Source organism: Macrotis lagotis, chromosome 3 (assembly GCF_037893015.1).
Source record: "Macrotis lagotis isolate mMagLag1 chromosome 3, bilby.v1.9.chrom.fasta, whole genome shotgun sequence".
NCBI classification, from domain to species: domain Eukaryota; kingdom Metazoa; phylum Chordata; class Mammalia; order Peramelemorphia; family Peramelidae; genus Macrotis; species Macrotis lagotis.
Window position 1 is genome coordinate 274,833,317 of NC_133660.1, and position 25,588 is coordinate 274,858,904.

General features: G+C 49.3%; 1 protein-coding gene across 2 annotated transcripts; it reads right to left on the minus strand.

Annotated features, from left to right (window-relative positions):
* Nucleotides 1-838: 838 nt before the first annotated feature.
* Nucleotides 839-25,415, minus strand: TOLLIP (toll interacting protein). Of its 2 annotated transcripts, none has more exons than XM_074230777.1 (6): nt 22,147-24,773; nt 18,538-18,687; nt 12,528-12,710; nt 8,060-8,212; nt 7,021-7,111; nt 839-3,114 (listed from the first exon to the last, which is right to left on the minus strand). In XM_074230777.1, exons 1-6 carry the CDS (start codon nt 22,186-22,188, stop codon nt 2,900-2,902), a joined length of 834 nt encoding a protein of 277 aa, XP_074086878.1. In that variant the 5' UTR covers nt 22,189-24,773; the 3' UTR covers nt 839-2,899. The 2 variants fall into 2 exon arrangements, with proteins under 2 accessions (XP_074086878.1, XP_074086879.1); XM_074230778.1 differs by lacking the exon at nt 22,147-24,773 and adding an exon at nt 25,313-25,415 and having other exon boundaries at nt 841-3,114.
* Nucleotides 25,416-25,588: the final 173 nt, after the last annotated feature.

The following is a 25,588-nucleotide window of genomic DNA, read 5'->3' on the forward strand; positions in this document are numbered from 1 at the left end:
GACAGTGATGGAGCTAGATGAGGAGGGAGAGCCAAGAGAGCAACCCCCAAGATGCTGCAAAAGACCGAGGAGCTCTGAGGTCTAGAGGCAATGAGAGAAGAGGCCTGGTGCAGGCTCCCAATATCCCTGGACCTTCCCTAGATCTGAATCTGTCTCCATGATGGGCTCCTAGCAAACAAGGACTGTCCACTGGTTGGTACCCAATAGGCACTAAACCTCACTTCCCCTCACCATCACCAAGACCTTGCCAGGGCAGGTCAGGTCTGCAGCCTTCACGTCATATACCAAGATATTCCCAGGTCTCAGGAGTCCTTGCAAGAGCCAAAGCAGCTTCTTGGGCTGTAGCCTCATCACACCCTGAGTGATCCTGCTAGAGGCTGCCGGCTTAGAACCTCACTTATTGGGGTGACCATTGTCTATCGCCCCCACCCCTTTCAGACCACAGTTTACTTTGGTTACCATCATTACCTGTATAAAGCAACTGCCCATCCGGGTCCCTTTGGGCCTTACTCCCTTTGCCCTCCAGGAGCCAACGGCTGGGCCAGAGGGGGTGGGGCAGGTGGACCCTCAGAACCTGAGGCTCAGTTGCTCTGTGGATCCCCTTTGATGTTTACTCAATTTACCAGGAAATGCAAAGGTCTAAGGGAAAATAATTTCAGATCAAAGCCAGCAGAGCAAAAAAATGCCATTTTCCCCGCAGAGCTCCTGTTTGTTTTCCTTAATAGTTCTGTAATATTTCATTTTCCATTTTTAAAGCAGCTCATTGCTTTCATTTGGGAAATACCTCCCAACTAATCTAGAAGGTAATTTCCTCTAAATGACAATGTTAAAATTTAGGTATTAAAAGAGATTGGCTTTTCTAATTCAGCAGTATGATTTCTTTGGCAAACCTTAGAACCGAGGAGCCAAATGGCACCTCGCTCTGTGAGCGCAGTCGTTCCGTCTTGAGTTGACCCATTTAGGCAAATGTGAGTTAAAATTGTGGCAATGAATCCAGTCTTACAACGAAGGCAAATCTGGTTTTGGACTTTTTTTATATCTTGTTACAAGTGCCTGTGATTCCAAGAGGAAGTGGGAGGGGGTAGTGGGGCTTCTGGGAGCCCTTTCTGCTAGAATTCGGCTTTTTGGCGGGGAGGGGCAGAGCTGCTTTCAACTGGCTGGCCTTGTATCCTCACCCCAAGGCCCTCACCTACCAAAAAGAGTGAGGTGAGTCTGCTATAGTCTCTGGGGTTCCAGATCCCACTAAATCAAGTCAAAGTTGAGGGATACCCATGACTGCCCCTCAGGATGTTCCTTCTCCCCAGTTCACTGGACATCTCCCAGTCCCCCCAAACCCCACTACCTGCAAATCTTTTATGTTGCTGGAAAACAGATCAAGCTCCCCCAAAGGATTTTGATTCTCCACTTTTATATTCATGTAGATGACCATTTATTAAATTAGAAGACCAAAACATCTATGTGACAATGACACTGGACCCCCCCCCACACAACAGATGCAGAACCCATGGCCCGTGAGTTGCCCCAGAAAAGCCTGAGGCAGTTATGGTGGTCAAAAGGTCCCACCCCAACCTTTTGGCATCCTTTTTGCTTCCCTTCTGCTAAAAGTAAACTCCAGATCCAAGGTAAGGTATACACACCTCAAAGGGAGTTCCAAGGAAGGGGAAGGACAATGGAGCATGCCTGGGACCAGAGAGCTGGTCTAGGAGCCGTGCCCAGAGCTCTAGGTCCCCTCTGAACACCAAGGACAATCCAAGAGCAGACTCTTGTTTCCCTCACCCCTCAGACAAGTTTGCTGAGGTCACACTTCCCAAAGGGCCAGTTACCCATTTCTCCTGAGACTCCTTCTCCTGGAAGGGGCAGTCAGGGGCGTCCCTTGGGTCAGACCAGGTCGACCCTCTCAAACAAAGGAAAACTTCAAAGGCTAGTCTGAATCTGTTTTTTAAAAAGGGGGGGCGGGGAATACAGCCTTCCCAGTTATGAAAAAAACTTCTAAATTCCAAAGAAAGAAGCTCAACAAAAGCATTTGGTCCTGGCCCAAGAACTGAAGCCACTGGACAAACAGCAGCACACACACTGCCCGCGAGTCTGATAGTCAACGACAGGTAAAATGGGGAGGGAAGGGCAACACCCAAAGGGTTGGGACGTCTGGGCCCAAGGTGGGCCGTTCCCTACCCACAGAGTTCTGGAGCAGAGGACGGCCCCCATAAAGTGCACAGCTCTGACATCCATCAATGGGGAAGGTGCTGCCCGACAACCCGGGCCCCACCAAGGGAAAGGGGTGCTGGCGCTTGCCCTGGTCCTGTGGATGAAGGTCAGTAGTAAAGAAACAGGACTGAGTCAGAGCATTTCCTGCACCCTCTGCGCAGTTGGCGAGAGCCCCCCGTCAATGAGGAAGAAGGTCCTCCTGGGAAAGAATCTCATGAATGTCAGAGTGAAGGGAAGCAGGGCAAAAGCAAAGGGGTTTCTGATACACTTCAAAAGCAACATGCTTCCAGGGGAATGTGGCATGCCTTGGAACAGGGGTCCTGCTGAGGACCACTCAGGAGACGGCACAGAGCACCTGGCAGGGGCAGGGAGGCCGCCCTGGGACCTCTCCAACCCAGGACAAGTGATAACGGAGCGCCTGAAGCCCGAGGGGCAGCGCACAAGTCCTGCAGCCATGCTGTGGGTCCCCAATGGGAAGGGGAAGGGGAATAAATACACATGACATTCCTCCCACCTCAACAAAAAGTACAGCACAGCAGCGGTTAACTGGAAAACCCCACAAGCATCTGCAGAGTGACCAAAAGAACAGTGGACAGCTGGGACCCAGGGACGCCCAAGGAGAGAGGGAGGGAGGACGACCCCTCCAGACTGGAGGCTTCTGCAGGAGCAGGGGGGCTGCGACCTCGGGGAGGCACTATGCCTCCTCCCCAATCTGAAGCAGGGAGTTGATGGCGGCCTCCCGGTTGCCCCTCTGGGCTTCCAGCACCGAACGAATCACTTCTCTGTCCATGTTGGGGAACATGTCCTGGATGGCCTTCAGGTCCTCTTCGCTACACAGGTGCTGGGGGCTGACCACCGGAGGGGCCACTGCCAGGGGCATCACCCCTGGACCACAGACAGCAGGCACTCCTACAATGGAGAAGCAACAGCGGGTGAGACCCCAGCTCAGAGTTCCAGGTGTCTTGGCAAGAAGTTCTGGGATAAATATGGCCTCCCAGCCTCAGGTCCCCCAACCCTCCCTCAATCACCCCAGGGCATGGCAGAGGACCTCCAACTTTTCCTCACATCTGGGGTCCTCCATGCTTAGCTGAGTACAGCCTGAGCACTCCAGTGGATCCATTTTACAGAGAAGGAAACAGGACCACAGGTATGGCAACTTAGGTCAGGATCTCGCAGGCATCCTGGAGGATGCATCAAGCCCTTTCTGTGACCTGGGCCCACCTCCCTTTTCAGCTTCCTCCCCCTTTTGATCCCCCCCACCCCCAGCCTCCTTCAGGACGACTCTCTCATTAGATAGCAGCTCCATGGTGGGGGGAATGACTTTAACCTCAACAGATTGGAAGGATTTTAGAATCTTAAGTGGAATAAACAGCCCCTGACCCCAAAGTCCAGAAGATTCCAAAAGGAGGGCAATCGGGAAGTTGTTCTGGGGGGAGCTGTTTCCAGGCCTCTGGCCTAGCCCTCTTACCTACCCACCATGCACTTCCTCTCCCATGAAGCTCAGGCTATCACAGGACCCCACAATACCAAGCCTTCAGTCCACACCCAGGGTCTTTAATTACTTCAACTCCTAGGGATGGAGGGGGAGGAGGTGCTTATCTGTTTATTTGTACAGTCAGGTCCTAGAGAGAGGGTGGTCTGACCCCCGAGTCACCTCCAGAAGCCCATTCTCATTCCCCATCTTGATGCCCCTGCCCCAACCCTCCAATCACCAGAGGCTCAGGCCCCAGCCCTCCTTCCTCCCTAGCACCAGAGGTCTGCAGGATGATGAGATGGATACAAGTGGCTGGACCAAGGTTCTGCCCCAGAGCCCCAGACTCTGGGTTGCCTGGCTCAGAAATACAGTCCTGCAGCTTTGGGGCTCTGGCAGGGACCCCTGGGGCTCTGAAAGCCCAAGGGAAAATTCCATTTCCACAAGGAGATAAATGACCCATCTGCTGGTGCTTCCTTTCCGGCCACCACTGCTAGCCACAGCCACTGCACTTAGGTTGGACACAACAATGGCAGGATGGAGGTTGGGCAGTCCCTGTGACCCTGTGGTGGACACTGCAAAACAACCTCTTAAAGAGCCTTCCTAGCTCCCCTTAGGTGACTGTGCAAGGGCAGAACAAAAACAAACCATTAAAAAGAGAGCAGGCAAATTATGGCCCTTTCCTCCCTGAAGTATGGGGCCCTTCACCTGTGTAGAGCAGACCTAGATCACAGAACTTCCATGGGGGATGGGATCCCTCCACACAAGGCTTTGTTTCCCATTAGACAGAGGTGACTCCCCGGGGAAGCAGGTCAAGCACAAGATGGATCTGAAGCAAAGTTCAGTGGGATTGGGGGGAGCTGAGGAGTCACATGGTAGCCAGGTCCCTACAACCCCAGAAGGAGCAGCATATCCCACTTCCTCCCTGTGGTCCTGTGAGAAGCAAGGTTCCCCGTTTCCTCCCTAGGCTCTGTAAAGAGAAGTTTTCCCTAATTCACCATTTGGAGGCTCTCATAGGGAACAAGTTGCCTCCTGGTCTTCTTGCTTCGATCTGACTGAAACACACCCTGAGGGGATATTCTTTTTTTTTTTTTAGTTTTTGCAAGGCAATGGAGTTAAGTGGCTTGCCCAAGGCCACACAGCTAGGTCATTATTAAGTGTCTGAGGCTGAATTTGAACTCAGGTACTCCTGACTCCAAGGCCAGTGTTTGATCCACTGCGCCACCTAGCCACCCCTCTGAGGGGATATTTCTAAAGAAACCAAACCTCTGGCCAGGCTGCCATGTTGGACACTGAGACTCCCATCCAGTGAAAGTGATGATTTGGACCATGGCTGGAGCTAGGCCAGGGCTCTGCCCTCCACTGAGTGACCTAGCAAGACAACAGCATTCTCTGGCTGCCCAGGACATGGAAGGGGCAGCAAGCCAAGATGGGGGAGAGCCTGGGCTGACCTGCTGGCAATCAGGATGGGTCCAGGACTCGATAACAAAGGGCCAAATTTTTAAAATGAAAAACTCAACTTGCCCTGGCTAAATGTGTTAGCAAAGGGAAGACATTGCTAAAGGGGCTTTATTTTCTTCACAGTGTTTCACTTCCGCAACATTAGCACAACAAAGTGTCAGGCCATTTAGACAGGCACCCCAGCAGACTCATTTTACATTTAAATATTGATTTCTGGGGCTGCCACATTTTGACATCTCCCTTTTCCCAGTACTCTGTCCATAAAATTGCTTGCTAAGTGGCATCAAGAGCCGAGGGGAGAGTCCTTTGACCCCACCGAACACAACTCTTCCCAAAGAAGAATCGATACAGGAAGCCTGGAGAGAAGAAACCACTGGTCCTGGTCAGTCACTGAGCCAGGCCTCAGACTAGGGCCAATGCCTATGCCGATAGCCCTTCTCCTCGATCATCCAATCTTTTTTGTACAGATGCAGGTTCCCTAAGGCTGCCTGCCACTCAGGAATCTAAGATTCGCCTAACAGATGAGCATTAAAACCTGTCAAATTCCTTGCCATCTGACCATTAGCTGGTATGCTCCAGAACAACAAACAGATAGAAAATGAATCCACATCCCTGAAGCCTTATTCCAACAAGTTCTCAGATATGACCAGGGACATAAGGAAAACAAAAACAGACTTTGACAAAATGTTTTTTTTTTTTTTTTTTTTTAGAAATCATCTGATGGGGGCAACTAGGAAGCGCAGTGGATAGAGCACCAGCCCTGGAGTCAGGAGTACCTGAGTTCAAATCTGGCCTCAGACACTTAATAATTACCTAGCTGTGTGGCGTTGGACATGCCATTTAACCCCACTGCTTTGCCAAAAAAAAAAAAAAAAAAAAAAAGAAAGAAAGAAATCACCTGATGAAAAGCCAATTGCTCTTGGGGCATAAATGGCATCCGAAAAAAATGTGACTTTGATCTCCAAGCTCCCAAGGCTCAACCCAATAGACCCTTGAAAACAACATAATTTTTCACCACAATGTTCATCAAGGTCAGCTCTCAAAAGATAAAAGGCTTCAGAGCATGTGACCCTGCCAGGTCAGGATGCCCATGCAGCACCAGATGACACTGGTGGTGGCAGTCAGGGCTAGAAAGGTCATGAAAGGTTGTGTTCAGCAGGGATCTTGTGGCTAAGCCCAGGCTCCACACTAGGGACCAACCTTGTCCTGCTTCCTTCTGGGCCCCCAGCCCTTTGAGTCAAGAAGGACCAGGTCAGAAAATGTATGGGCCAAATTCTGAGTCCTCAAAGAGAAGTCAGTCTAAAGGCAACTCACTAAGAAAGTTGCATGCTATGAAGGAGTTCATCCCCCGGATTGTGTCTGGCCTCAGCCTGTGGGGAAGTCATTAAGGAGGAGGCTCGTGCTGGTCAAGACAAGGAAGTCTCCTTTACAGAGACTCCCTTCCTGAAGTGGCTGTGTGGTTGTCAAGGCATCACCTCCCTGATGGCATGGTGGTCTTCAAGAATGAAGGACAACCATTATTATTAGCACCTGGTGGCACCAAAAAAGAAGGGATATCACTGGCTTCCCAAGCTCCCCTCTGCCTCACTCCCCTGGACCCCACATGGCACTTGTTCATCCACAACTGTTGGCATGTTGTGCCTCATCTTCCTTGGCCTCACTGTGTCCTCAGGGACTAGAGCCTGGTCTGTCATGGACCAGAGGCTTCCAAAGGACCTTATTACACAGAAACACTGACCCCACCCCACCTACTTTTTCACTCAGAGAATACAGCAAGTGGGGGGAAGTAGTCACCACCTGGACCCTGTCAGTGGGCCTGCTCCTCATTGCCACTGTCCCATCCCTCCACTGCTCCCAAGTGAGTGGGAATGGACAAATCCTACCTGTAATGGGCACATAGCCTACCCCTTGCTGGTAGACTGTGGGCATCAGCACCACTGGCTGCGGCTGCATCATCATGGCGGTTGGGAGAGACTGGGGACAAAATAAGCAAGGTCAGTGGGCCCATGTGCAAGAACATATCCCTAGCAGAGGGTACCCATCACACCAGGATTCCCACCAGCTGTGCCCTCCCTGATGTGAGCATCCCGAGGTCATGCCTGCCCACGTACACCTCCTTCACTCCAGGACCCTTCCCAAGAGTGGGGGTGAAGAGACTACAGCCCGTTGTAGAACAAGGACTTTCATCAACTTCAGGGGCCCTTCTTGACTCTTCTGGTCAAGGGAGAATGCTAAGACAGGCAGTCCACGGTCACTGAATTGCCAACTGGGGGCTCCCTGAGAGTAGGGCCTACCTCCTGCCTATTCTTATAGCTTCAGGGCTTAGCACAGTGCCTGGCATGTAGTAGTCGCTTAAGAAATGCTAACTGGCTGACTCACTGTGCTTGCATACCCCAGGACTGGCTGTCACTGTGCTTGCAGAGCCTAGGACCACATGGCCCACTGAGCACTGAAGCCAACTGTAGGAATGACAGTCAGAGATGACTTTATCACATATGGGAAGGCAAAAACACATTCCTGGGACATCTGGTCATAACTTCTGATCACGGGGAGGGTTACAGGGTCAACACAGAAAGTACCTATCTTTGGGAAAGGACTTTGTGGGATGTACATCAGTCCAAGAAAAGCCCATCCTGGTGCACCTCCCTTGGGGAGGAGGCAAATTGAACTTGGTTTCTTCCCTACCCTGGGGCAGACAAAAGCCACGGGGCCGATACTTTAGCAGAGAAGTAGCATGGGTGCTCCCTCATCACCGTGTCGGCCGCCATTCCTTTGCTGAAACTTTCCCCAACAACTCAGTCACAACTTCTTGGAAGAACATGTGAAGTCACACCCACCCACATCTGCCCTTGTCCCCTCAGAGGGATTGTGACAGACCTGGCTGCTCACAGACCCTCTCCAAAAGCCAGCATCCCCACTCACTGTGTAGGACATGACCAGATTAATCATCCCTTCCTTGTCATCGCCCTGTCTTCCACTCAAGCTGTACCACTCATCCTCGACCTTCCCTTGTTTGAGAGATTCAGGAATTGTGATGTGAGTCCAAGCAATGCGGTCATCCATGGAGAAGGCACGCTGAGAGGAAGAAGAGGGGAGGTGTGATTGACCCTGCCTTAGCTCCAGCTATGACACTTAAACCAGAGCTTAGACTCAAAGAGAGACTTGAGAGGGAAGAAAACTGGCTGTGGGGCCTGGACTCTCCAGGGGGGGCAAAGTTTTTGTGACTCCACCACCAGGAACAAGTGGCTTGGGAGGCAGTTACGGCTTCGAGCTGAACTAAAGTGCTGCCTGGGAATCCCCCAGGCCAAGACACTCACTCCAGTCCATGAGACTGTGGGCATCCTGGCTGTGTCGGACTCTGGTGCATCATTTATCCTTTCTCAGTTGCCAAATGGAAAGCAGGTGCAACCCTTTAAGAGCTACAAAGATGTTGAGTGGTCACCATTACCATTCTGACAAGACCGTGTCACAGTCAACACTCTCTCTCCTCCTCATCACTGCCCACAGAGGCTGCTTCTGGATTGACTGCTACAAAGATCCTAATAACACTTTTGTGGAGTGTTTTCCGAGCTGGAATTATTGGGAAAAGGGAAATGAGGCTTCCTTTAAAGACATGGGGTCCATTAGTGGCAATAGGAGGGTAAAGTGGGACCCCAGAGTGTTTGAAATGGCACTTCTTGTATCATATTTTTAAAATTATCAACCATTTCTTTCCCCAGTGAAGTCAAGATAACAGGACCAGACAAGAGGTTGGTGAGTTCCACCTTATTCCTCCAGACCTAGAAAACACACCAGATCAAAACTTGATGAGAAGATCCAAGACAAAAACCACAGTGGTCATTTGTTCAGTGCAGGTCAGCAGACCAGAGTCAGATGAGATCTGATGAGGAGTGACCAGAGGGAGGGGCTGTCCCCCAGGACCAAAGGAAGTCCCACCCCCATTCTATGTACTTTTACATCTGGCAGATCTATGACCCTGGTACCAGACCCAGGTCAGGAAACAAAGAACATCAAGAGTGACATTCCAGGGTATGGGGCAGTCAAAGGCCCAAGGCAATGACATAAGAGAAGAGCAGGTTCAGAAGTGTCAGTCACTGGGGGCTCAGATCCCAGGAGGAGGGCAAGGGCTAGGTTCCAGCTTCTGACCCAGTCTTGTTTCTACAGAAGAACCAGGACAGGGACCCTAGTTTGTAGTTCCCTCAGAGAACCAGCAGAGTCTCCCTACTGGCTGACAGAGGCTCAATCCAATAGCATATTGTACTTTTCCGTGGATCACACTTCTTTAGAAGACCTGAAAGTTTGTAAGTCCTGAGCCTGGATAATCAATAGCCTAAGGAAGCAGCAACAAAACCAGCCCATGCTTTCCCTCAGAAGCGTGCAGAGTGCTTACATCAAGTCCAAAGGCAGGACACAGGCTAGAAGAATTCCACCAGAAAAAGTCATTCTGGTGACAGAGATGCTGAAGATATAAACTTAGAAGAAGAGAATGACTCCAAAACAACTACAAGCAAAGCCTCAACAGGAAAAAAAAACCCAAAGGAGCAAATATGGACCCATATTCAATTAGAATTCCTGAAAGAGAGGAAGCAAGAATTTAAAAGGCCTATCAAGGAAAAACAAATGGCCTGGGAAATTGACTAAAGAGAAGAAAATTCCAGAATTCTTGGGCTCTATGAAAACCAACACCAAAGAGAATGGACATTAGATTTCAAGAAATTCTAAAGGAAAACTACCCAGAAATCTTAGAATCAGGGTATACTTCCTGAAAGAAACCTAAAAAGAAAACATCAAAGTCAAAACCCAAAGAAGCAACACTACAAGCAGCCAGGAAGAAAGCATTCAGTCCCAAGGGACCAGGCAGGACTGCACATAAATTAACAGGCACTGCTTTAAAGGAGCAAAGAGCTTGGGATGTGATATTCTCAAAGGCAAAGAATTTACACTTACCACCAAGAATAACCTGCCAACAGAGTACAACCATATGAGGAAAAAAATAGATTGTTAAGGAAATAAGAGAAATTCCAAGAATTCCTTTGTAAACACCAAAGCTGCAGAGAAACTCTGAAATTCAAACAGAGGAGTGAAGAGAAACACAAAAAGGTCAATGTAAATGAACAGTAACAAAAGACCAAAAAAGGATGAATTGCTTACATTTAAATTTGGGGAGATGATACACGTGTCCCCTCTAAAGGATCACAGAGGAAATTTAGTTAGGCAAGTCTCAGGGATAATTCTGCTATGTCTTGATGACTATTTAAATGAAAAATGGAAAGGGCAGAAGGAGAACATATGGTGGGAGTGAGGGACACAGAAAAAGGGAAATTTATCTCACATAATTAGGGTGCAAAAACAGACATCTCTACAAGAAGAGATAGAAAATAGCGACTAACACTTGAACATCACTCTCAGTTGGCCAAAAGGAAAAATACATATATGTGTTCAAAAAAATTCATTTCCTCCAAGGAGAAATATGGGGAGAAAGGGGAGTTAAAGGAGGGTGGGATCAGGGAGGGGTTAGTATTAAGCAAAACAAACTCTAAGGGTGCACAAAAATACTCAAACCTTTTTTTTGAGATGGTAAAGAATGGGAGTGTGAGGGAATGCCCATAAATTGGGGCATAGCTGAACAAGTCATAGAACCTAAATGTTATGGAATAAATGACAAAGAAGATAGTTTCAGAGAAACTTGGAAAGATTTATGTGAACTGATGAAGAGTGAAGTGAACAGAACCAAGAGAACAGTTTATACGATGAAAACACCATGTTTAGAGGGAGGGAGAAAAATGTGAAATTCAAAACCTTATAAAAAATGATTGTTGAAAATTATTTTTGCATAAAGTTGGAAAAATAAAAAATATAATAGAAACCACACTATGGTAAAAGACAAACCATTCTGAAAGAATCAGGATCTCTGATTAACAGTATCATCAATCATAATTTCAAAGGAATAATGAAGAAACATTCTGACTATTTTCTGACCCAGGTGAAAGACTTAGGAGTCAAATGAAAGGGGTGGTTTTTAGATATGATCAGGGTGGAATTTGCCTCAGGTTTATAAGCAGTGTTTTGTTTTTCTTTCATTCTCAATTAGAGGGTTGGGAGGGAGACTGGGAGGGAGAGAAAGTTTTCCTGATTGGAATAAGTAAAGTACATTTCAAAAACAACCTTGTTTCCTCTTCCAAATACTGTTTACAGCCTTTTGACCATTTATCTATTGCAGACTGGGAGTCAGTCAGTTTTTAAGTCCTATTTGCTCTAAATCTCCCTGACCTATTATTATTCTTTTTTAAATCATTCAAAATCCCAAATTTGACAATGTATTTGTTGCAGAATGACCTGATATGTCTTGGTTATAAGATCTAATCAGAAAAATGAGCTGCAAAGAGTTTTCCCTGATCACCTCTTATCTAAGTTTAACTGCAGTGGTTTTATTTGTGCAAACCCTTTTTTAATTTTACATAATAAAACATGGTGTATTTTCTTTATCTCCTGGAGCTAAGATAGTGTTTGTTTTTAAGGAACATGACCCAGAGAACCAGGTCTCCAAACCCAACCTCCCAACTCTACCACACATGAGCTGTGTGACCACCATGAACTGAGCCCTCTGCCCTCTCTGAATACATAAAGTGAAACTGTTTTAATCAGCCCAGCACGAAGGCTGAGTCCTAGACATGTGAGCTAATCCTGCCCTCCTTCTCTGGCCCATGAGATTAGACATCATAGGTTCCCAAAACTGGTACATACATGCCTGAAGCCCAAAGACTAGACATGCATTTGTGCCTGCTGTTTCGGGAAAGAAAAGTTCAAGGTCAACCTGTTCAGTACCATAGAATTTGGGAAGAAAGCCCTTGCAGAACCTCTATTCCCAAAGGACACACAGATGGGAACTGATCCCCAGGGGACAGGCACCTCCCCTCTCTGGGTCTGTTTCCTTATCTTTAAAAAAAGAATAGTCTGACCCCCTACATCCTAGGGCTGTTGAGAAAATGCTTATTGAAGTAGCTTAGGAGAGTCAATGATTAACTCTGACCGCATGAAGTTATGGCCTGAGTGATCCATGCCCCAACTATCCTTAAGTCATGTCCAAAACCAAGGAGGCAGGATACAGGAATGACACACAGTGGTTTCCTGGAGCAAGGTGAGTCTAAGTCCATGTGGACCCTGAATAAGAATGAGCACACACACAAAAATGGAAGGAAGGAAGCCCCCATACTGCTATTCACCCCCTTGCAGGGGCACCTTTTCTGGCCCTTTGCCACTGACAGGCAAAAGCTCTGGCGGAGGAGTCCAAGAACTTTCACTCCAATCCTGACTTCAGTTCTTGCCCTAGTTGGTCTGAGGACCCTCCCAGCCCTCACTCAGGTCTTACCTGTCCCCTCCTAAATCTTACCTCATCAAAGATCTCCAGGTAGAAGGAGTCCACGCCTGGAGGCACTGTACACTGAATCACTTTATTCCATCTTGGGTTCTTGGCACCATTGTGGGCGGTGGCTGTTTCATACACAGCATAGCCCAGCCGGATGCGGCAGTAGGGATCCATTCGGGTTACGCCATAGTTCTTGGCTAACTTTGCCTGCAAGAAAACCAAGGCAGGGCCTTGAAGCATTTGCCCACAAATGACTCAAGGTTGAATTTGGATCCAAGCGCTCAGAACAGAAATCTAGGTCACCACACTTCCTTCTGGCTCCTGTTGATCCAGAGCCCCTAATCCCACTGGGGTTACTGTGGCAGGGGTTGAGTTCCCTTCCTTAGGGAGGGTCTTAAGCAGATGTCAGATACCCATGGTAAGGGACTAGGTGGCTCTGTGGTCCTCCCAACTCTCAGTCTGTACCTCTAATGGAACACTAAAGAGGCAGAAGAAGGTGACTAATCCTTCCATCTACAGAGAGGTGACTCAAAGCTGTTCAAAACTGTGTTTCTGGGCTCTGCCAGGGGATGGGAAAGAGGAATGTGGTCTCAAGGGTTGGGGACAGCTGCTAGGAAGGGAGCAAGACAGGGTCCAACCCCAGCTTCCTTATTTCTTCAGGAAGAAGTTTTGATGTGAATAGAAAAGATCCCCCAGGGCTTCCATCTTAATTAGAAAAATAAAAGCCTTTTGCCTCCTCCCTCCTCAGTCTCCAGCCACAAACTCTCCATCTTCGGTTCCCTCCAATCCTCTTAAACCTCTGTCTGCTCACTGGGGGAGGAGAGCCAGCCCAGACCCAAGTGAGGCAGAGAGTTCCATCTGTGGGTGCCTTTGGGCTGATGTCACTGATGCCCCGGATACTGCTAAAGCTCCTGCAGGATCCTAGTTATCTGGGTGTCTCCGGGGTCAGACAGCAAGGTTACAGGAGCATGGCTGATTGCCTCCAGCAAACTGCAGGGCTTCTCAGTAACCCTTAGCTTCCTCCATTAAGAACTTAGGCACGGGGAAGACACTGGTTTCAGATTTTTAACTTATTCTCAAATCCAGTTGAACTTTTATCTTCTAGGAGTAAGGAGGCCCCATTCATTCCTACAACCCGCCTTCCACACAGAAAACTTCCCTTGAAAAGAAATGAAGCTCCAGCATGGTTCTGGCAAACCTGGGGATGTGTTGCTGTGCTTTCCTAGAAGGACGGCTTAAGTGGTCTCAAGACTGCCAGGCAGGTGCGCGGCTGGCCTTCCTGCCACCACACGCTAAGGATTGCTTAATGAGCAATGGATCAAAGTGGTGAGAGCTTTTTATTTAAAAAAGACATTTCATTTTTCAAAAGGAACCCAGAACCAAAGGGATTTACAGGTAACTACTACCCAACATTTAAAGAATTCCGATTTTACATGACTGTGTTTGCAAGAGTAGGAAGAGGTGGTATCTGATTAAATTTTGTTCTATGAGATAAATCTAATACTGATGCCTGAAACAAAGATAAATCATTAAAAGTAAAAAATAAATGAATTGAAAATATTGAATAAATTAGTCAAGAAGCCACAACAACATATCAAAAGCATCAAAACTTGCACTTATTCTAGGAAAACTGACTGGTCATGACTCCATTTAGGGTTTTTTTTGGCAGAGATCCTGGAGGAATTTGCCATTTCCTTCTCCAGCTCATTTGAGTGATGAACTCTGCAACAATGGGAGCCCAGGGTCACACAAATCCATGTTTGAACTCAAAGAATCTTCTGGACTTCAGGCCTGGGGTTCTATCCACTACACTACCTAGCTGCCAGAAAAATCAGGAAAATTATCAACATAATAGGTCACACTAAAAATGGGATCAACAAAAATCATCATTATATATCAATGATGAAGAAAAGGCATTTTAGCAAACGCAATATCCTTTTATCTCAAACATACTAGAAAGTCCAGGAATAAGTAGAGTTTGTTTCATGTGATCAGAAGTCTCTAGGAAAAACAAAGGGACTAACAGTAGAGACCTGCCCCCATGGCAGGAATATCCACTGTGACCACTAGGGTTGGAGAAAATTAGAAAATACAATACAAAAAAACAAATAAATTGAGGCAATACAAACACAGAGGAGAGAAAAGTTAGGTGTTTGCTTTTGGCAAGTTGCTGAACAGCCCTCAAGACTCAGCTAAAAATAAAAATAAACACAAAAAAGCATCCACACGTCTCTAGGTGGTGCTGGAGTGGGTCCTTCTAGGAAGCCCATGAAGTTCTGAGAGGCCAAGAGGAGGAAGAAAAGGTCCTGCAGGTGTGAGGCACAGTCAGAGCAAAACCAAGGAGGCTGGAGATGGAGGCTGCATCCTGAACTACCAAAGGCAGCTCAGTGGCTGGCCAGGATGGGGGAGGGTCAGGATCAGAGAGGCTGCCTTGTCCTCTTGCCAGAAACCAACCAGAGGTGCTGGAGCTCCTGATCAAAGGAGGAACAAAGAGGATCATGAGAGCTGTCCCACAAACAAAAACAATGACAACAAATGGGGAAACAAGAGTTTGCCAGGAATGTCTCTGACCCAGTGATTGGGAGTGGGCAGGGAGGACACCCTGGGCTTTGGACACAGGATGCTGCTCCCTATCACCTGGGTCTCTGGGCTGGCAAGAGCCTCAGTCACACTTTCCTGCTCCACTCTCTCTGCCTCTGGTCTGTCTGATTGAGAGCTCTCATACTATGCATTCATCCACAGCCATAGTTCTAGCTCCAGAGATGAGAAAGGTGGCCTGGGATGGAGGCAGTAGATTCTTTACTCTGTATCTGGATGTCTTCCTCATTTACCACACTCATCCTGGAGGAAGGGCGAGGATGAGAACATTAGCCAGAAGAAAGGATAAAGATGAGCACAGGAAACAGAGATAAAGGGGGTATCTCTGGTGGTCAGCATTGTCCTTCCTGCAAACACATGTAGAGAAGAGCTGAGATGTGGAAGCTAAAGGTGGAAGGGCCTAAGGCAGTTGGCCCAAGCTGAAGGAGCCAAGATCCTGGGGGGAACCAGGGCAAAGGACCAGGGTACTTGGGAGGGAGGAAAAACAGCCCGAGGATAAGAGAAGATTCAATTATGCAGAAGACAGAAAACCAGACAGACAGGGATGCTGTCCCAGTGATCACTTGGGATATTCAGGGCCAAGAGAGCCAAGCTTTCGGGTCTGCTCCCTTGATCCCCAGCACTCCATGAGGAAGCTAAGCTAGCCTGAGGGACAGTAATGTTGGGAAGCGCAACTGAGAGGGAACTGGGCAGAGAGACTGAGGGGAACTGGGCAGGAGAGGTCAGTCTGAACCCAGAGTCCCCGAACAGTGACAAGGTGACTTCTGAACGAGTTCTCAATGGCCGCAGATGCTGGCAAGACCAGTGCCAGGCTCATCTCTCTTTGAGCCCAAGGCCCCAAAGAAAGAGGCCCAAGGTCAGAGGCCCCAACAGAATGGGAGTGGCTGAGGATGGTGCTCCTCAAACCAGACCAAAGGCCAGAGTAGCACTTTTGATCACACTGGGGAAAAGCCCTGTCATTTCCTACCTAGTCCTGTCTTTCGTTTTTTTCTCTAAATTTAAATGTTCCTGTCTGATTCCCAACTTCACAAGAAAAGCCCAACCTCAATCAGAGAGGGATCTAAGAAGTTGGGCAAGCTTTCAGCAAGGCCCTACCTCTCCAGACAAACATCTGAAAGGGACTATGGATTTCCCGGAGCTTTCCTCCAGGAGAGGCCCTGAGGCTTATGTCAAGAGCCCACAAGATTCTGGATTGAGGTCAACCCCAAGGACTTTCACAGGCTAGAAAACCTAGAGACCTGGACTCCCATAGGGCATTTGCCCCCATGATGGAGGATGCCGGCACAGGAGCCCCACAGCAAAGGAGGAAGGACTTGTTTTAGGGGTGAGGCTTCACAGATTTTCCTTTTTATATGATCATTGTGCCAGCCGCTTCAAACCCCCAAACCATTACTCAATGACACTTCAATCATATTCCAGATGAAAATAAAGCCACTAGATTAACAGTCTATACAGGAAAACCTAAGGAAGGGAAGGCCTCCACTCCACATAGAGAGGGAACTAGAGACAAAACGGTCTGTATTAACCCCTGATGCTCCAGCACAACTTTGTCTTGCTCCCCCACCCCCACGTCTATGTTCCTGGTACAGTCACCACCTCCATGGAAAACATGGTCTATGGGGACAACAGCAGTGATGAGTAGGGGGGTCTCCTTTGGACAGTGAACTAGACAGAGATGCCTCTAAGGAAATACAACAGCATCTCAATAATCACATGGGACCCCAGCTAAACAGCCAGTGTGCATGCTGCCCATCTCTAGCCTTTGGGCTGGCTGATGGAAGAACCTTCAAGAAGGGTCCAGTACGATACTAGGGCAAAGCTGGTGGAGTCATGATCTGATCCAACCTTTCTGGAGAGCAATTTGGAACTAGGCCCAAAGGGCTAAAACCTGGGCATACCATTACCAAGTCTGAATCCCAAAGAGATCATTAAAAAGGAGAAGAGACCCACATGTTCAAGAATATTCAGAGGTTTTCTGGTGGCAAAAATGGAAAACTGAGGGGATGCCCAATAATTGGGGAATGGCTAAACAAGTTATGGCCCATGAATATGATAGAGTACAGTTGTTCTGTAAGAAATGAGGACTTCAGACAGCCTGAAAAGACTCCCAAGAACTGAGGCTGAGTGAAGGGAGAACCAGAACAATGAACACACCAATGGCAGCACTGAGTGATGATCAGTGCCAATGGTTGCAGCTCCTCCAAGCAGATATCAAGGATCAAGAATGATCCTATCCGGCCTCAGACACTCAATAATTACCTAGCTGTGTGGCCTTGGGCAAGCCACTTAACCCCATTGCCTTGCAAAAAAAAAAAAAAAAAAAAAAAAGAATGATCCTAAAAGGTTTGTAATGGAGAACACCATCCACATCCAGAGAGGGAAGGCAGACCAAAGCAGACTATTTTCACTTGCTAAAATTTGTTTATTTCTTCTTTCTTGTGTTTTTTTCCTTTTGTTCTGATTCTTCTTTCACACTGTGACCAATATGTAAACAAGTTTAACATGACTATGTGATGCGTGTATAACCTATATCAGATTGCTTGCTATCTTAGGGCAGAGGGAGGGAAGGGAGGGAGAAAACTTTGCTAAAATGAATATTAAAAACTATATAGTTGCAAAAAATTAAATTTCAAAAAAACAAAAGAATAAAATAAATAAATAAGTGAATAATTTTAAAAAGAAGGGACCAGGACATAAAGTCTCAGGGAATAAGGCTCCCCAGAACATGGATGATGATGATAGTGATGTCTGTCCCTTTTTTTCTTGAAGAAGACTGTGACATCAGGCAGGTGATGCCATGACATGCATATGTATTGGATTGGAGTGGTGGGTGGGGGGGACACAACCCTGTTCTAAGTCACCAGCCTCAATTTCTCCTCCAGAGCCATGTGGGTTCAGTGGTCACATATGGATCAGGACAACTGGAGATGGCCCTAGATGTGAGGCAGTCAGGGTTAAGTGGCTTGTCCAGGGACACGCAATTAGTGTCAAATGTCTGAGGCCAGATTTGAACTCCCGTCCTCACTCTAAGGTCAGTGCTCTATCCATTGTGCCACCCAGCTGCCCCTCAGACCATGGAAAGCACCAAATGATGTGGGGCAGCCCACTATTAAAATGACCACCACCACTCTCTAGACAGTCAGGGGCAACATTTCCATGGTCAAAGATTTGTCCTCTTTCTACTCTCCAACCAAAATTTTCAAGATAAATTCTCAGACACGAAATACAAATCACTCCACATACAAGGAAAAAGAAATGATTTCATTCTGGGTGATCAACTGGCCAGCTGGAAAGTTGACCTGGAAGGAAACTTTTCAGTGAAAAGACTGAGTCCTTTGCCATACTCCCCATGCTCAGGGCCCACAGAGCCCTCCTCTTGACTGTCTGCCATCCTGTACTTGGGGCAAGCCCAAGAGGGTAGGGGAGAAACCAGTACCTGCACCACGGTGATGCTGAGTCGACCCACAGTGTTCAAGGTTCCCCCGTACTGCAGCTGCTGTGCTGCCTGGGCATCCAACTGAATCTGCTGCTGCTGCTGAGTGGGGGTGATGCGCAGGAAATCCTGGGGCAGCTCACCAATGTAAACCTACCGGAATAAGGAGGTAGATAGCTGAGAAGGGATTCTGGCCGCTGGCAGCAGAGGCCAGCCCACCTCTGTAGATCTTTGGACAGCAACAAGGCTGGCTTCTTTGTCCCAGCATCAAATCCCCAATGGCAGTCAAGGCTCGCCATGCACCTCATGTGGAGGGTAGCCCTCAGGACATGTGAAGACAGCTGTCCTGCATCCCTGATGTCATCTCATCTCTGGGCTGAGTGGCTACCCTTCCTTGAGAACCTTATCAATGTCTGACTCCCAGAAATGACCACCTTCCATCCCACCCTGGGAGAGGGTAGAGGACAGACTTTCAGCACCACTGCCACAAGCTCTGTGTTCCAAGATGACAATGTAAACCCATCATCTCACCAACCCATGGAGCACTAAAGGATCCTCAAACCCTGACACCCCATTTCAGAACAAGTGGGGAGAGGTGCTTTACAAACACGATCTCATTTGACATCTCCTCTGTACCCCCCTTTTCCATCTCACCCCTGGGATGTTAAGGGTTTTGTCCCAGGGAGCCAGATGATCCTTATTTTATCGTTACTGAATTGAATCTTAAGAAGTCTGGCCCAAGGCTCCTGCTCCTCTGCTGCTGTCATCCCCAGCATTCAGGACTCCTCCCAGTTCTGTGAAAGCTGGTCATTGGATTAAACAAGCCACATATATTCCTTGGATATGAATGGCAGAGGGCCCGCCTACTACCCCAACAACAATGAGCCATTCACAGCTATTCTGTGAGTCTGGCCATCCAACCACTTCTGAATCTGTCTGACTGCACTGAGGAAACAGAAAATACTACCTATTCACTCATCTTTTCATGAATGCATGTTTTGTCTGTGCTAGAAAGTCTTGTAAGGAGAGAGGACCCAGGTCATACTAGTTTTGCAACTCTAAGTGAGTACCATGGCCAGAGGAGGCATGCCCTGCTTCTCTGATTGATGCCAACCTAACAGCAGAGAACTACCAAACTGCCACACCAGTGGGCAGGCCCTCAGAAACCTGTGAAGCCTCTGGTGATGGGAATTGTTTTTCCTATCTTACAAATGAGGAAATTAAGATCCAGAAGGCCATACAGTTGGATGATGACAATCCAAGAACCTTCAAGCTGTGCCACCCTGATGCCATTCAGTGGGCCATTCCTGCTTGGCTTCTCTTTACTGTTCAAGCAGAAGGCTGTTTAGTCAAGGTACTCCAACACTGGAATAATTTTCATTTCACGAAGAGATCAAAGAAAATGGAAAAGAACCTATGTGGACAGGAATATTTATAGCAGCTCTTTTTGTGGTAGCAAAGAACTGGAAATTGAGGGGATGCCCATCAATTGGGGTTGCCTGAACAAGTTATGATTTTAATGGAATGTACTGTGTTCTAAGAAAGGATGAGCAGGCTGTGTCAGAAAAACCTGTGAAGATTCAGATGGACTGAAGCAAGGTGACACGAACACAATTGGAGACCAGTGACAACAATCCAAGACAACTCCAAAGGATTCATGATGAAAAATGCCTTTCAGAACTCTGAGTGCAGAGCAAAGTACCCTTTCTTTCTTTATTTTTGTGTGTGTTTTTTTTTCTGCTGCCATCCAGCTATTTTCAGTCGTGGCTGACTTCATGAGCCCATGTGGGGTTTTTTTGACAGAAATCCTGGAGTGGTTTGCCAATTCCTTCTCCAGCTCATTTTACAGAAGAGGAAAATGAGGCAGGCAGGGTGAAGTGACTGGCCCAGGGTCCCCCAACTAGTGGCCTACAAGGCTGGATTTGACTTCAGGAAGGTGAATCCAGGCTCAGCACTCTATACACTCTGGCACTAGAGAGCAGTCCTGGAGCTAAGGTGTTTTCTCTTTTGCAACATGGCTAACATGGAAATGGGCCTCTGAAGGAAGTGTGAAGAAGACAGGAGTCTCGGTCCCAAGGCCCAGCTCAAACTGGGGACTTTTCTCAAATTATCTCTACCACAGACTCTGTCAAGCTCTCATCAATGACCTAGCCTAGCACTACTGTCACCCTCCTCTTCTCACAGTGCACTGCCAATATTCAGGACAGAAAGAGCAGTTGGGGCCAGCCCCTCTGGTGGCGCCAGAGGTCACAGCCAAATCCAGGCTGAGCAGATTCCCTGGCATCAGGGGTCAAGTACAAAGCTTTAGTTTATAAAATCGATTCTAAACAATGCAAAGACTGGCAAATTGCCTTCTGTGGGGTGGGGGGGAGTATGATTAGGGGAAAAATTGTAAAACTCAAAATAAATAAAATCTTTAAAAAAACAAAAAAGAAAATTGATCCTAGATTCTGATAATCAATGGGACTATTAAAAATATTCCAAATGAATACAAGCACTCGGGCTCCCAACACATTTCTTGGTGGACAATATTCTGGACTATGAAATTAAAGGTCTCTTACAATATCTCTGTCAGCACTAATACTACTTTTTTTTTTTAAAAAAAAGGACAAATAAGTAAAAACAAATTCTATGTCACCAAAATAGAGGCTTGACTTGCAGCCTGGGGATGGTCCATTAAGCGTTGATTTATAAAGGTTTAACCAACCTTGGTAAACTCGCTAGGTCTGTCCAGAGAACATCAAAGCTTTAACATCATTTGTAGGCAGCCTTTTCTCTCTCCTGTCTCCCCCTCCCTCCCTCCCCCCTCCCCATGAGAACCCTTTTCTCTCTCTCTCTGAGCTAAGTTCAGATTCCAGGTTAGCCTCAGAGGCCCAAACACCCAGTCCATGCAGACCATGCCCCCCGGGAGTCTCCCACCTTGGCAAGCTTCAGCTCTGGGGCTGGACATGAGCATTACCAAGCCTACTGCACGCCAGACCCTGGCTTAGGGGCCAGCGGGAGAGAACAAAGAATGCACCGATACCTCCCCATTCTCGTGGGGATATATGCACGTATGGTCGTATGCAGGTCATACATACCCCCCCCCCCATAACCCTATAAGCTTTATAACCTTGAAACTTTATAAATGGTTTGATCCAAGGTGGAGGCTCAGGAGGGAAGCATCAGGAACAAAAGAGGGTGTCTGAACTGGTCAGTCCCCAAAGCAAGGTCCAGAGCCTTTCCACCTGTCCTCCCTGGGGCTGTCATTAAACATTAGGGAGACCATGGCTGTTCCAGCAAGCCACAGAGCTCCAGAAACAACTTCTCCTTTAACTGTTGGTAGAACTGAAGGGTCCTGGGAGGAGGGGTGGACTGCAGGAGGCTAGGTCCAAGGCTTGGACCAAGAAAGCCCCTTCTTCTCTTTGCTTACTAGTCTTCCTCAGGTACCGGCTCCTTGGCACCGCATCTTCCACTCTAGCCCTTAGCTAGCCCTCCTCTTTCTCCTCCCCCAGGTAGTTCAAGGCCTTCCTCTCTCATATCAGGAGTGTCCCTGGCCCTCCCTCTCCTAGGTACCCTACACCCGAGGGCCCAGGGTAAACATTCCTAATTTACTACCCAGGGTCTTCTCACCTGCAACGCCCTTCCATTACTGAGTTTCTTCCAAAGCTGCATCCTCCTCACCACCTCCCAGTCCTCTTCTACCTTTCTAGGTCCTATAGATTTCTCTGAGGAGCTAGATGAGCCCAGGTGGTGGTGGGAGGGGAGGCTGGACCTGGAAACAGGAGGACCTGAATTCAAATCTGGCCTCAGGCACTTCCTAACTGTGTAACCCTGAGAAAGTCACTTTGCCTCAGTTTCCTCATCTGTTAAATGCACTGGAGAAGGAAATGGTACTTGGTCAAGAAATCCCAAATGGAGTCCCAGAGTCAGACCCAACTGACTCAAGTGAACAATAACAATACATTTCTCAAGGTCCAATTTAAAATCTTTTCATGTGCCTAGGTGTCTTTCCTCTTTCCTGTTATTTCTGTCCAAGACACCCCTATGCAATCCCTTTTCCTGCTTTTCTCCCATACAACCTTCTTGATTTCATCATTGGGCATGAGAAGGGATGGTGGAGGTGCTGTGGAGGAGTCTGAAAGTTTTGAGAGTCAGAGGCCAAGATGGTGAGAATGGTGGTGCAGATGGTGGGCATCCCGAGGAGTCTGTTGGAGCCAGAGAGCCCTAAAAGAAGGGGTCGCTTCTGCCTTTCCCTGCATGACTCCTCCCCCCCACCACCACCCTGGCTCCCCAACAGGCAGATCTCGAAGTGACCCTCCAGCATAGGGATCAAACAGATGCCCCAGAGAAGGCAGCACCACCTATGCTGGCAGCAGGAACATGGGGCAGGCGCAGAAAGCCCAAAAGGGAACCTTCTGAGTCTCTTTTGGCTGGTTGGTTCCAGTCCTTCATTATCCAAGAAGACTAAAACGACATCACCGTTTCAGACAAATGACAGTGTATCCAATTGGGGCTGATCAAACCAACACGAGCTCAGATACTGTGCCACAATTTGGGTGTAAACAGTCCATGGGAACACCTGGGGTGAGAACTCTCAACTTAAAGATGTCACGTTTCCTATGAGCTGCTTCCATTCTACCCTTTTCATAGAGGGCACCCCCTCACTGAGGAGGGCATGCCATGTTGGGTGGTCCTGGGCCAGGGTCTCTCAAGCTATATAATCAGTTCTAAAATTCTTCAGAGAGACCTTCAGGGTGTCTTGGAATGGTTTCTTCTGACCCACTTGGGGGTGCTTGCCCCGTGGGAGTTCTCCATAAGTCTTTTTGGACAGACAGGTCCAAGTCAGGGGGAAACCCCCAATGACCTCAGGGCTAGAGCTTCTCTCTCTAATGGGGGAATGCTGTGTGCATCACTCACCCCCAGGTCTTGGTGGAAGCAGAGTTTCATATGGGCTGTGGAGAGGGTGGGGTGTCTGCCTGAACCAAAAAGGGACAGAGCTCCTAACTCCCCCCAATACTCAACAATGCCACTGAAGACCCCCACAAAATCACTGCTCCAAACGTTTCCCCTTGCCTTCTCCAGGGCTTCCTGGACAACCCATAAAGATCAGGCTCCTGGGTCACACTGCTCCTGGAATCCACTCATAGGAAGAGTGCAGATTGGAGGCTTTCACCTTGGCTGAGTCAAGTGATAAAATCGATGGTCCATGCCCCTTCTTCTGGCCCCCTCTGAAGAGAAGTACTTGAAGCCCAAAGCATAAGGAAGGGCTTGAAAGCTGGCATTGCCTCATGAAAGGTCACCGAGGGTGGGCAAATAGTGGCTGGGCACAGAGGAAGCTATGGTTTCAAGGAAGAACACCTGGTGGGATGATGACCCCTCACAGTAGCCTTGGGATCAAAGGGTCCCTGGCCTCTAGTTAAATCTCTGGGATATCAGGTCAGCAGCCTCGTGCTGATGCCAAGGGCAGCATCGGCAGAATGATCTCCAGACGCCATGTTTTCTGTTTCTGCTCCTCAGGGAAGATTGAGACCTGAGGCCCTGCCTCGGAGAGTCTGCGGGCTAAAATACCTGCTCCACTAGCATGCGGGCTAAAATACCTGCTCCGCTAGCATGCTTTGTTCTGTGACGGATGAGGGCAAATCGACCGGTTCTCTGGCTTCTTTCACCATTCCCAATGGCGCTTCTGGATTTCTCAGCTTTCTCATGCCCTTCCAGGTGGCTGTGAGGGTCCAAGGAGATGCCACTGATAAAGCTCATCACTACTGAACACCAACACTGCACTCCCATCAAAAGCTAGTGTTTCTGTGCTCCGGCAGGGCTGCAAAGCTGACTCCAAAGTCTTCTCGCATAAGAGGCAGCGACATTGTGATCCCTATTTCATCAGTGAGAAAACTGAGGCAAACAGGAGAAGCGACTCGTGCAGAGTCCCAGGTCTTCTTTAGTCTGGGCCCAGCTCCAAATCCATCTCTGCCAGGGGGCCTTCCATCTTGTTGCTGTGTGACCATGACCACACTGGCATTTCTGTCTTGGACATCCGGTGAGATCCAGCAGAAGGAACATTCTCAGAGGAAGAGGTCATTTTCTACAGGAGTCAGCATTCTGGCCAAAGAAACAATGGAATCAAAGTCCTTTCCTGGGGAAGGAGTGATGCGGCGATCACATGCCCGGGAACGTAGCCCCAGTTTTCCTCTTACTGACAGGAAGGCCAGCGTCCCCGGACCCAAGGGGGGCGGTGAGGTGTGAGAGAGCCGCCGGGGGAGGAAGGATGCCGGGTCGGTCCTGTGCTTTGGGGGCGCCCCTTCGGCGGCCGAGTGGAGGGGGCGCAGGAGCCTGGAAGGAGAGGAGGCCGGGCGGGAGACGCTCCGAGGGGCCTCGGGGGCAGCCGCGAGGGTGCGCGGGGTCCGGGCGGGCCGCCGTCTGTCCTTCCGGGCCGCCGTCTGTCCGTCCGGGCCGCCGTCCGTCCGTCCGGGCCGCCGTCCGTCCGTCCGGGCCGCCGTCCATCCAGGCCGCCGTCCGTCCGTCCGGGCCGCCGTCCGGGAAGGCTCGCCCCCACGAGGCGGGGGTCAGAAGCAGGTGCCCCTCCCGGCCTTGGGGGGCTCCTGGCTGGCGGCGGGGTGCCGCCGGGCAGCGCCGCTTCGCCCTCCTGCCTCAGTCTCTGTGCCAAGAGAACCCGGCGGGTCCGGGCTCCCCTGCCAGCTCCCGTGCCCGAGGGCGCCCCCGCGAACACCCCCGCCCCCAGCCCCCCGCGCGGGGGGGCACGGAGCCCCACCCCTCCCCCCGGGCGTCCCCCGCCTACCGGGCCCCGCTGGGTGCTGACGGTGGTGGCCATGGCCGCGTCGCCCGCCGACCCCCGGACCCGGAACCCCGCGGCCGCCGCCTCCTCCTCCGCCGCCGCCGCCGCGGAACCGTCAGCTGACCCAGCGCCCGCCGGCCCCGCCCCCGCCCCGCCCCCGCCCCGCCCCCGGCGCGGCGCGCGGCCGCACGGCGCAGGCCCAGCCGGCGGGGGGCGGGGCAGCTTCCGCTTCCGGCCCCTCGGAGTTCCGCCCCACCCCCGGCGGGACCCGGATGTGCC